Raw genomic sequence first — 13,295 nt, 5'->3', positions numbered from 1 at the left:
TTGGCTTCTTGATGAGTTGCATGAAGGGTTGGTTATGCTAGGTTGTAGGTCAATGGTAGCTAGGCTTGCCGTATGATTATCATGAGCACTTCAACTTTGCCCATTCACACAAGCACATGCCATTAGCCCTTGAATTTGAAGGTCAACTCTAAAATTTCTTTTGAAGGGCTTGCATTAAACCTCCATTCCTTTGTGAAGAGATCAAAGGTCATACTACTATTTTTTATGAGCACTTCAACTTTGCCCATTCAACCACGCACATGGCATTAGCCCTGGAATTTGAAGGTCAACTCTAAATTTCTTTTGAAGGGCTTACATTAAACCTCCATTCCTCTGAGAAGAGATTGAAGGCCATACTACTATTTTTTTTCCATAATTGTGCCTTTCTTTTGAAGGGTATTTTTAAAATTACTCTTCTTTGAAGGATAAACATCAGGTAGTGCAACCTTGGCCTTCAAAGCATCCATGAAAAGTTGCAATTTCTCGTTGTGGCTTTTCTTTGTGGATTTTAAGTACTAGTTGTCTAACCCGTGTTCTGTATGTCTCCAAACTCCAAAATTCAAATTCTACCCCAACCTCCTCTTGTGGAACCTCTGAATTTAAGATAATATATATAAAGAGATTTAGATGTAATTTCACACCATTCTTTAACTAATTAATAAATAATTATAACCTAGTCAATGTTCATTAAGGTTGCTTCTTCAAGTGATTAATGAATTTAGTTTTGGGCACCCCATTTTTCAAAGAAGATTCCAAGGTGGAAACTATTGATTCGCGAGAAGTGCATTTTTCCTGCCGTTTTCATGCTCTTAATGCGTTAAAAGGACTTTCCTGCATCGATTTTGGTTTCTGAATGAAATTTTGCACAGGTAGAAAACGTTCAGTGGACGCTTACGCTACCCACGAAAAATCGTGGATCACACACCCACGTAGAGTTTTCTAGCAACTCACGGAGGCTGATACCTCAACCGTATACTCACCTCGAGTCACGTTTTGGTCTGTGATATTAAGATACGGCAAAAGTCAGTCAGTCAAAATGCCAGATCTTCTCGTCGTTAATGGAGCTCTGATGCTTTCCTCCCTCTCAAGCTTCCTTCCGCCATATCCTAGCGTTCACTGCATTCGCATCGCTTGATCTCGTACCCACATCTCTCTCTCACCCCTCCTTTCTCTACCAGGCTTATCTTTGATCCGTTTGCCCCCCCTAGTCTTCTGGCTTTCTGAGGAGCTGTGGCGGGAAGCTTCTCTGCTTTCGGGCGACATGGATCTCAGGTGGGGAGGCAGATGGGTCTATGAATGAGCCTTGTTTTGCATCTGGGCGAGCTCAGTTCTCACAGGATCTGAGATGCGTTTTTGAATGAGCTTGTGGGCAATCTAGGTAGAGAACTTAATCTAAGGGGTCGGGGGGGGGGGGTGGTGGGGTGGGAGAGTGAAGGCCAAACATGATTAAGCAGATATTGGGCAGGCTTCCACGCAACAAGCCACCCAAATCGGAAGGACCAACCAATGAGGCAGGAGGAGGAGGACGGGGTATGCCCAATTTGGGCAATTTGCCTTCAGCGGTGTCTGCACCAGGGAGGAACCCTAATTCGGGCTCCATGATAATGCAGGGGCGATTTGCGAATGGGGTGAAGACGACCCCGTTTCCAGTAGGGGGCGGCAATGAGTTCTTCGAGCCCTTGCCTTTGTTCAGAGAGGTGCCCAGCTCGGACAAACAGAATCTGTTCATCAGGAAGCTCAACCTGTGCTGCGTTGTGTTCGACTTCAGCGACGCCACAAAGAACGTCAAGGAGAAGGATATCAAGCGCCAGACCCTGCTGGAGCTCGTAGACTTCATCGGCTCCTGCACAAGTAAGTTTTCTGAGCTTGCCATGGAAGAGATCACCCGCATGGTTTCCGCCAATGCCTTCCGCACCCTTCCCCCCTCCACCCATGAAAACACTGCCGTAGAGTCATTCGACCCAGAAGAAGAAGAACCCACCATGGAATCCGCCTGGCCCCACCTCCAATTAGTCTATGAGCTCTTTCTCCGCTTCATCATGTCGTCTGAGACTGATGCCAAGCTCGCCAAGCGCTATATTGACCATTCCTTTGTACTCAAGCTCATCGACCTCTTTGACTCTGAGGACTCCAGAGAGAGAGACTATCTCAAGACCATCCTTCACAGAATCTATGGCAAGTTCATGGTCCATCGCCCTTTCATCCGAAAAGCCATCAACAATGTGTTCTACCGGTTCATCTTTGAGACAGAGAGGCACAATGGCATTGCTGAGCTCTTGGAAATATTGGGTAGCATCATCAATGGCTTTGCCTTACCTCTAAAGGAAGAACACAAGCTCTTTCTTGTCCGTGCATTGATTCCACTCCACAAACCCAAGTGTGTCTCTATTTATCACCGACAATTATCTTACTGCATCACTCAGTTTGTAGAGAAAGACTTGAAGCTGGCTGACACTGTAATCAGGGGATTACTCAAATACTGGCCAGTCACAAACAGCAACAAGGAGGTTCTGTTTATAGGAGAGCTGGAAGAAGTGTTGGAAGCGACCCAGCCTGCGGAGTTTCAGCGATGTATGGTTCCCCTTTTTCGGCAAATTGGGCGGTGTCTCAACAGCTCACATTTTCAGGTGAGAATTTGTTTAATATGGTTTGTATGGTAGGGGTCTAGACTCTAGACATAGAAGATGGTTTGTATGGTAGGGGTCTAGACTCTAGACATAGAAGATGGTTTGTGTGTTGGGGTCTGTTCTTGCCTTTGTAGGAGATGGAATTTCCTTTTTGTTGCATTGCACTAAGTTGGGATGTGAGAACCTTACTGGTCGCGCGAGCCAATACAGTGGGATAACAGTGTGTGACTATAGCTTTGTTGGTTCTCAAAGTTGGTGGATCAGTGAATGCTTTTATTTGTGTGTGGTTGAAACAATTAGTGGAGCAGATCAAGAGTTAGTGGGGTACAAGGAGAGCTGAAGGAGAAAGGCCTTTGGTATCTTGATGTAGTTTGAAGACACTAGGGTAGGCTCAACAAGAAGTAAGAGAGATTCTATATTTAGCTGTCATATGATGGGAAAGGAAAGGAGCAAATAGTACAAACTTAACATACATGATTGCCATTAGCAAGTTCATAGCCACAGAGGAGATGTGGCAAATTTTCGATACTTGCCTAAATCCACATTGTAGTAGACCCAAGGATATGTGAAGAATCCTTTGCTGCAATAAAGGTAAGATGAGGTTTGATTGTTAAAGTTTAAAGTTTCTTATAAAGAAGTGGGACCAGGAATGGAGCACACCTTATGAAAGGGGTAACACAGGGCATTTGACCTTTTTTTGAGTAATCACATTGATTTTTCCCTTGAAACATTGTAAAAAAGATGGCCAGTTATTTGTTGAAGCTAAAGATTGGATGCTTATGTTTAAGTTAAATAGCGACACATCTGTGTGTGTTTTTGTGTGTGCATGCATGGCAGTGCATGCATGTGGGTAATCTTTGCTGTGGCTGATTGCTATAGATGCTCACACTCGTAGATGTGAGAAATGATGAACGAGGGACAGCAAGAAGCCTATTTATAGGGCACAATATGCCCCCTTCTTGCGGTTGGCCTGCTCAAATGCTACTGCCTGACCCCTTCTCTACTGCCAGACCAGCCCAACTGCTGTATGTTGGTCCAACCAGCACCTGATCGAGGCATGGATGATTGGAACGTCAATGTTGACACTCTATCTTCCTAGTTTCACATGCATCAATTTGCAGGTGCATGTGCCAAGACATCATGAGGATATGCGCAAGGTAGATTTGTGACACACCTTATCTGTGGTACATAGAGGATAGCATGTACAGGTCTATGGGCAGGCACAAGTGCCATGTGGCAGGCAATGACATGACAGGTCTGGACCTGGCAGACAGCAGGAAGACAAATGACCAACATATGGATGTGTATATATACGTGCGTAGCATATTCATCATTTCCATTGGCATTTGTCAAATTTTTGGGGCTTATGGAGCTGGAGTAAGGGCTAGACAAGGGGACCTTTAATAGTGTGAGGACTTCCTAGTCTATTTATACTAAGAGACATGACTAAGTGTTGGGTTAGGGTTTCAGAGAAATAGAGAACACAGAGATGTACACAGCAGCAAGCTCTCAAGAGAGTGAGAGAGAGATGGTGATTGATACATGCTCAAAGAAGATAGGATACATAGATGTGGAGCATGTTCCTAGAGGGTGAATTTGGGCATGTTCCTGGATTCATCTAGGTATATAATTAAGCTGTATTAGCGGACATGCAGATTTCACATTGTGAAGTTTTCGTCCGAGTTGCAGCCAGTTGATATTGTGCTTATTCTTTCTATCTTTAGCGGTGCATTTGCCCTATCAACTACTTATTTGCTGTACTAATTCTTTCTATTTGCTACTTCCCTTAGTGCTAGGCTTCATTATGGTTGAGTCTGCCCTGCATCTCCGGAGGTTTGACAGAAACTCAGTACGAAGGGCTTTGTGTGAATATATGCTCTTATGTGTGTGTGTGTGTGTGGAGTGTGTGAGTATATCTTGATACAGAGTTCTATACCCACTATTGGGCACTAATGACGCTAGTGGGGATGTCATAGTATCTAGTCCATACTATGCATAATGGAGTTGATAGTTATATAGTCTTGTGGGTTGACTACCATGAGTATATAACATGCACGTTCCTAAAAGGTGAATTTGAACATGTTCCTGGATTCATCTAGGTATATAATTAAGATGTATTAGCGGATATGCAGATTTCACATTGTGAAGTTTTCGTCCGAGTTGCGGCCAGTTGATATTGTGCTTATTGTTTCTATCTTTAGCGGTGCATTTGCCCTATCAACTACTTATTTGTTGTACTAATTCTTTCTATTTGCTACTTCCCTTAGTGCTAGGCTTCATTATGGCTGAGTCTGCCCTACATCTCCGGAGGTTTGATAGAAACTTAGTACGAAGGGCTTTGTGTGAATATATGCTCTTATGTGTGTGTGTGGAATGTGTGTAGAGCATATCTTGATACATAGTTCTACACCCACTATTGGGCACTCATGACGTTAGTGGGAATGTCGTAGTATCTAGTCCATACAATGCATAATGGAGTTGATAGTTATATGGTCTTGTGGGTTGACTACTATGAGTATATAACATGCACGTTCCTAAAAGGTGAATTTGGGCATGTTCCTGGATTCATTCAGGTATATACAAAGACTCCACAATATCAAAATACACATCATAAGTGTGGTGTCCTTTCACACCTAATATCCAAGGGGAAAAACCCAAAGGGAGAAAAGTGCGCTTGGTTAGCCCATGTTCACATGTGGCACTACTCATATCATGAGTGGCATAAGTCATAGCATATATGCCAATAAATCCCCCCTTAGTGGCAATGTGAATGTGTACAAGGTTCGAGCAGATCGCTCTCTGTAGGAGAGTGAGCCTAAAGCTTTGCGGAAAGCTTGAAACTTCTTTGGAGGCAATGCCTTGGTGAATAGATCTGCATCATTGTCCTCTGAAGAGCAGTAAGATAATGAGATCTGTTTTGCTTGAATCCTCTCCCTGACATAGTGATAATGAATCTCTATGTGCTTAGTATGTGCATGAAACAGTGGGTTTCGTGCCACGGCTATAACACTCTGACTGTCAGGAAGTATGGTGGTAGGTTTCCTGCTGACACTCACGAAGATCAGTCATCAATCTCCTCAGCCATACACAATCTACTGTGGCTGTAAAGGCTGCCCTGTACTCAAGTCTCAGTCTCACAAGTAGATGTGGCAACAGTGGGATGCTTTTTGCTCAGCCATGATATGCATGAATGCCCCAAAAAGAAACAATTTCCATTGGTGGATTGCCGTGTATCATAGTCACCAGCCCAGTCGGAATCACTATAAGCATGTAACTACAAGCTGCCCCCCCTGGGATATACCAACGCAAGATCCAGGGAGCCCTGAAGATAGCAGAAGATCTGCTTCATTGCTTTCCAATGCTTTGTACCTGGGTTGTGCATAAATTTGCCACACTGGGAAACCCCAAACTGAATATCTGGGCGTGTGTTGCATAAATATATGAGGCAGCCCATTGCTTGGCTGTAAACACTCATAACAAAAGGCTCTCCATGGCTCCATCGGAGTAGAGATGGGCTTACAATCTTGAAACCCGAATTTGTGCAACAGCTTTTGAATGTACTTTGATTGGTGTACATAAATCCCAACATCTGTTTGCACAAATTGTATGCCCAAAAAATAATGCAACAATCCTAAATCTGTCATCTCAAATGACGATTGCAATTCAGCTTTGAATGAAATTTTATCCATATCATTCCCAGTTAGCAACATGTTATCCACACAAAGAATGAGCATAATCAAAGTGCCATGATCCTCCTTCACATAGAGGGTGCTCTCCGTTGGACTATTGCAAAATCCTTGCGTGGTCAAATAAGTATGTATCTTCTCATACCAAGCTCGAGGAGCTTGTTTGAGACCATAAAGTGCTTTTCGAAGCTTGCATACTTTGTTTTCATGACCATGCATCTCAAAACCAATGGGCTGATTTACACACACTTCTTCCTGCAAATCCCCATTGAGAAAAGCTGATTTTATGTCCAACTAATGCACTTTCCATCCATGATGGGCAGTCAATGCAACAGCACATCTAACTGTGGCCATACGAGAAGTAGGTGCGAAGTTCTCATCATAATCAATGCCTTTTTGCTGGGCATATCCTTTGGCCACTAGCCTAGCCTTGTACTTGTCAATGGTTCTTCAGACTTTCTTTTGAACTTGTAAACCCACTTTGTGCCAATGGGCTTCTTGCCAGTAGGCAAGTCTACCAAATCCCAAGTGCTGTTTTTATGGATAGAATCCATCTCATTCTGCATGGCTTGCATCCAATGCTCATCCTCATGAGCCTCTTCAAATGAATCTGGCTCATCTGCATCACAAAGTGTACTCATGCAAGCAACATCTGCGTGTTTTCTTGCATTACGTGAACTAGCCCGTGTCCTGCAGGCTGCTACCAAGTGGAGCTGAAAGTTTGCTCCCTAGTAAAGTATGGAGCAACCAACGAGACACAACTCTAGCCTTCTCCATTGCTACCCAAAGGTGGCTGTCCAAAAAATCCAGCCAAGGGTTGGTCTGAATTTTCAGTAAATACAAAATCTCTGCTGTCCAAAATCCTTTGTGTGGAAGGATTAAAGCGACGGTAGCCTTTACTGCCATTGCTATAACCCACAAATATGCAATTAGCTGCTTTGTCATCAAGCTTACCTCTTAGTTGCTGAGGTACATATGCATATGCTATACATCCAAAAACTCTAAAGTGATCAACTTTAGGTTTCCTTTCGTGCCAAGCCTCATATGGCGCGATGGTTTTCAATGCTTTGGTAGGGCATCTATTCAACACATGTGTAGTACACATTATTGCCTCCATCCAGAATTTGTGAGACAATCCTTTGCCTTTAACCATGCATCTAGCCATTTCCATCAAAGACCTGTTCTTTCTCTCAGCAACACCATTTTGCTGAGGAGAATATGGCATCGTGCATTGATGCTTTATGCCTTTTTCTGCCATAAATGCTTTGAAAGCAATGGACATATATTCCCCCCTTGGATCTGTACGGAGGGTCTGCACTTTGCAACCTGTTTGATTTTCAACTTGTGCCACAAAATGTTGAAAACATGCAAATACATCAAATTTGGCCTTCAAGGGATATACCCAAGCAAATCTAGAGTAATCATCGATAAAGGTTACAAAGTATAGATGCTTTCCAAAAGATGGTGTCCGCATAGGACCACACACATCACTATGTACAAGTTGTAATTTCCTTCTTGTTCCATCTCTTGGGATGCATTTCTGGGCATCTTACCCAATATGCACCCTTCACATATATGTTTCGGTGGCAACTCTACCTGAGGCATATCCTGTACCATATTATGCCTTTGCAATAGCATCAAACTGCCATAATTCACATGCCCAAACTTGGCATGCCACAATTCTGCCTCGTGCATGGCAGGTGTAAGAGTGGTAACCACATGAGCATCATGCTCTCTCTTGTCAAAATTGTCAAGTTGGTATAATCCATGGTACAATGTGCCGGAAATGACCAATGCATAGCCACCTTCACGGTCTTTCACTGTGCATCTGGTGTCCTCAAAGTTGATTGCATATCCTCTTTTAGCAAAAGAGGAGACGGACATCAAGTTCTTCTTAATCCCTGGCACATACAATACATATGGAAGACATAAGTCTGCACCATCTGCTGTTGTGAGGATTAGTTCACCAACACCGTGAACTGGATAAGAAGAATTGTTGTACATGTTACCCGCTTGCCTTCTGGGGCAGCCATAAGCTTCTTAAATAAATCCCTTCGTGAGGTGATGACTGTCAAAATACCATGTGTCGTGTGTTTCATCGACACTGAGAGACATATGCTCCAAAGATGCATCATAACTGCAAGTAATGAAAGTCCACTCATCTTGCACAAGATTTACTGATGCATCATCTTTCCCTGCAGGTGATGAAGAAGAATCTATAGCCATGCCGCTTTCCTTTTTCTTTTCCTTTGCACGCCTCTTTCTGCACTCACTCAAGTAATGACCTGGCTTCTTGCAGTAGTGACATTTGTCCTTTTTCTTGGGCTTGCCTGCATCATTTTTAGCCTTTTGTGAAGGTTGTCCCGAATCAGTCTTTGGCTGAAAACTATGTTTGGCTTTTCCCTTGCCCTTGTCTTGGGCAGCAAAAGCCCCGTCACCATGCATGTTGGAAGATTTATTCTTTCGATTTTGCTCCTTTTGTAGCAACAAACCAACCAACTTTTCAAACAAGATTGCTTCAGGGTTTCCCCGCATAGATAGAGTGAGCGATGTGTGGAAATTCAAGTAGGTTTCTGGCAAAGATGATAGTGTTCTGGAAACCAACTCCTTTTCGGAAATGACCTCATCAATGTTGAGTAGCTGCTTCTGAAGATCCTGGATCTTCGTAAGATGATTAACCATACCATCACCTTCATTCATGTCCAAGTTCCCAAGCTCTTTCTTGAGAAATGCAATCCTAGCCTCATTCTTTGCCTGATACACGGTTTCAAGTATATCCCAAGCTTGTCGTGAGGTCCTGCAAGATTGAATATGCGGTATAATTGATCGCTTTACTGACAAAGCAATCAAAGCCATTGCTTGGGCATCGCGAGTATCCCATCTTTTCTGCCTTGTGAGGGCGGAGCGGGTACTGCTGCTTGTTGAGTACCACGGCCAGGCGTAATAGGTGCTATGTCAATAGGATGTACATCTTCACCTGACACATAACCCCATAATCCTTTGGCCACAAGTAGATTTCGGACCATGAAACTGTCCTCTTGGAACAAAACCTTGAATATATCGGTCGTATTTCCAGCCATGTGCTGAAATCTCTTGCAAGAGAGATGCACGTGTAACCAAATATGCTGTAAAAAAGCACCTGAGGCGAAATCCCAAACGCACCGGAGTGCAATGCTAGGCAACCACAAAGTCCTGTGCAAATGTTTTGCCCAAATACAAGGCTGCAGATAAGCAATGCTGAAAATCACCAAATTTTTGAGCACCAATGGGCTGATTTATGTGTCAATTGCACATAATTGACGAAGCCCGAAAAATTTGTGTACCAATGAGCTTTAATCGTGCAATTAAGCACTAATTTTAGAAAAGCCCCAAAATTATGTGTCTTGCATCTGCAATTGTGCAATTAAGTACAAATTTCCTCAAAATTCCCAAAAACGGACAAATCCCCAAATTTTCTCTATGTGCTGCACCCTAATGCTACCCTGCCTTGTTGCCTGCACTTGAATTTTGCAACGAAGCAATAAATTCACAAAAGCCCCTAGATCCAACGAAAAATCAATCACCTGAAACCTTTTGCAGTAGACTCCTGAATGTTGTAGTCAGCTAGAGTGTGGCTGTCTTGAAGCTCCTTATTAGCAATAATGACCCTTCTCCACATTGCTGGAGATTGTGGGAGTCAAGCGGGTTGCTGCTATTGGTGCGACATGCGGGAGCAGTTTTGTTGCTGAAGGCGGGTGTAGACGATAGACAGCAGGAAGACCAGGTGGCCAGGTGCTGGTCGACCAGAGCAGCTAGGTGATGAGTTGCAGCAGGCGACGGGATGGCGTGGTGTTGCAGGGGACGGCGACGGGAGCAGGCGCTGCTCTGCTGGAGACGGCGAAGGCACAGGCGATGGGGCCTGCAACGCCGACGAGGTGCGGGACGGCGCTGGCTCGAAGACAGCGAGAAGGCGACGGTGACCAACAGATCAAGCACGGTTGCCGGATGGATCTAATACGGCGACAGAGAAGAGACTCAAAAAACGCGGATTTTCGTTAATTGCCACAAAAGCCCCAAGTGGGACCGAGGGCCGCCTCCTTTGGTGGTCGCTCTTGGGTGGGGCAGCGGTGGAGCCCTCTTCACTATCGCCGCCCGATCTGGTGGCTAAACTAGGCGGCGGAGCACCAGCCGGGCAGAGCAGAGGCGGCAAGGAACAAGGCCGGAAATTCGACGGCGACGACGGACCCTGGCAACGGACGGAAGGTGCCGGAAATTCGCAGGGGTCAACGGACGGAAAGCTGCAGGAAGTTTGGTGTCGCGGACTCCATGGGCAGGGGACCCCACTTTGGGCTGCCTCCTTTGGTGCAAGCGTCGCTCTTGGGTGGGGCAGTGGTGGAGCCCTCTCCACTATCGCTGCCCGATCTGGTGGCTAAAGATGTGGAGCAAGTGAGTTGACTCCACAATATCAAAATACACATCATATAAGTGTGGTGTCCTTTCACACCTAATATCCAAGGGGAAAATCCCAAAGGGAGAAAAGTGTCCTTGGTTAGTCCATGCTCACATGTGGCACTACTCATATCATAAGTGGCATAAGTCATAGCATATATGCCAATGCTAAGATTGAATACAAGATGTCAAGAACTAAAGACAATTAGAGAGCGGAAAGCTGTGTGTTGTTGCATTGAGACACAAGGCCTTGTTAAATAGGGCCTGAAGAGGTACAAATGAAGAGGCACATTCTCGGTGAAAGGGTGTGTGTCACGTAGGCTGTAACGCCTGTGACCGACGGCGGACCGGATGGCCATGTCCGGGGTTCAGTGGGAGAGGACGCCCATGCGGAGTCATGGGCGGCCAGGCTAGTGTGGACGGCAGGCCACACACTATATAGCCTGGGGGATGAGGGGCAATCCTCATTCTTCCTCTATGGCTGGGTGGTGAGCCAGAGGCCGTCCCCTCCTGTGGTAACGCCCGTAGCAGCGTTACGGATATCTAACACTGGTATCAGAGCGTGGTTCGATGGGATTGTCAGAGCCCGCGCGTGACCGGGGGACCAGAGCCCACTCGAAGGTTTTCAACCATTCATCTTCTCATCCTTATCTCCAATGGAGTGTGTGGAGGGGAGGCGGCCAAGACAGAATGGAAGGGAAGAATTCTCTCACTCTCTCTCTCCCTCTCTCTCCTCGTCACACACAGCAAGCAAATTGCAGGTAAGCAATTTTCGTTGAAATTGTCTGCGTTGAAATTCGTTTCATAGACAGAGAAGTCGCCTCTATACTGTGTGTGGGGGAGGTGGGGGGGGGGGGGGGGGGGGGGGGGGGGGGGGGCGAAGAGCAGCCCCACTGCGAAGATCAGCCCCACCAGTCCCACGACTTGCGTTGAAGAGGAAGCTCCGTCTGGTGGTCGTCGTCTGAGAAGTGGGGCGAAGAGCACAAATGTGCGAAGAAAAGCAAATGTGCCCTTTGCTAATACTGACCAGCGTGGGGGGGCGCAGACCAGCCCCACGAAAGCATGTTGATACGCACTACCATGTGTGGGGGTGGGGGGGCGAAAACCAGCCCAGGACCCGTGGCTTAAATGTTAAATGAACTCTGCGTGGGGGGGGGGGGGGGGGGGGGGGGGGGGGGGGGGGGGGGGGGGGGGGGGGCGACACCAGCCCCACGACTGCTGGAGCAGACCACATTTGAGTGGGTGGGGGCGAAGACCACGTCTGAAGGGGGGGGGGGGGGGGGGGGGGCGGGCGAAGACCAGCCCAAATGGCCAGCCCAGCGGGCGGCCAGCCAGGCGGCGGCGGCCAGAATCGTGTGGACACTCCCCACAGGCGGGCGGCCACGCCCGAAGCGGCGAGGGCCGGCCCGGCCCGTTATTTAAAAAAAAAAAACACAAAACAACGGTACACCCCACGAAACAAACCCAACACGGCCGTCGCGCCGTGTGGCCGTAGTGCCCGTTTTCCACGAAAGAGACCCACTGCACACGGCCGTAGCGCCGCGTGCTAAGAGAGAGACAAATCCCAGGTAGCACATGTGGTGATCACACATTTGGTTCAGAGAGACTAAATTTAAGCTGAGCATAGACTTAGTATTGACCATCAAAGTCACGTAGTTTGGCTATAGTGTAAATCTAAAACTGCGGTGTGTTTTACTTGGGCTAAGAGGACCGGCAATGGCGTCAGTTGTGCCCAAATTAGACGAAGTGCTTATCACGAGAATTCAAGGTAAGCCTAATTGAGCCGTAGTGCTCATAACCCTTCACAATCTTTTAACAGTTGCTAGAAGATTGTGATAAACTTTGGCTAGATTGCCTTGTAAAAGTAATCCCTAAGGTCTGTATTACTTGGGATAAAGGAGCTAGCAGTGCTGCTAGCAGTACTCAATTGAATGGTTTATCTAGGAGTACTAATCTGGAAGATTAGCATACGCCTAGATAATAATAGCAGATTTAGGATTGATTTGTAGAAATCAAAGGTAAATCTAAAGGGGTATAGTCTTGAGATGTAATGCTCGATGCCCTTATAGAAGTTGATCGAAGAGAACTGTTCTTAAACTTACTAGCATGGTTTTCTCTTCTTTTTATTGCCATGCGTCGACATCCCACTGCTCGAGAGTTTGTGGTGATCTTTCGAGGGGGGAAAGAGCCTTTTTATATGTCACATCAATTGGTTTGGTGGTAATTTGATGGTATGGGACATCAAATTCTCACGGAATCGATTGTAGTCTTGGTGGAATGGGACGCCAAGGCTTGTGCATGTAACTTGACTCTTTGGCAGGTCTGTATGTACACTTGTCTGTAGTGATAAAGTGTGCAAGATAAAATTTGAACTTTGAAAATTACCAAATATAGCCTAAGTTGGGATAAAACCCAGTTACAGAGTTTGGAGAAGCTCTAGGTAGCAAGACCATGATGGTGTACTAGTGCTAACAGAGTGATTTAGTTAGTTCCGGAGTGATCTAAATCTAGAGGTTAGCAGTAAGACTAGTTTGGTTGGACAGTTTCATGCATG

The 13,295-nt window shown here is 45.8% G+C and overlaps 1 protein-coding gene across 1 annotated transcript in view; it reads left to right on the top strand.

Annotated features, from left to right (window-relative positions):
• Positions 1-725: 725 nt before the first annotated feature.
• LOC147604387 (serine/threonine protein phosphatase 2A 59 kDa regulatory subunit B' gamma isoform-like) overlaps positions 726-13,295 on the top strand; it is a 30,708-nt gene continuing 18,138 nt past the window's right edge. The window contains exon 1 of the mRNA XM_086795074.1: positions 726-2,627. Within this exon, the coding sequence (XP_086651200.1) occupies positions 1,443-2,627 (1,185 nt within the window). The 5' untranslated portion in view covers positions 726-1,442. The remainder of the gene's footprint in view (positions 2,628-13,295) is intronic.

The sequence above is a fragment of the Cibotium barometz genome, chromosome 62, assembly GCF_041138505.1.
Source record: "Cibotium barometz isolate CiBa-2024 chromosome 62, ASM4113850v1, whole genome shotgun sequence".
Classification (NCBI taxonomy): domain Eukaryota; kingdom Viridiplantae; phylum Streptophyta; class Polypodiopsida; order Cyatheales; family Cibotiaceae; genus Cibotium; species Cibotium barometz.
This window is presented reverse-complemented; position numbering and strand designations above follow the sequence as displayed.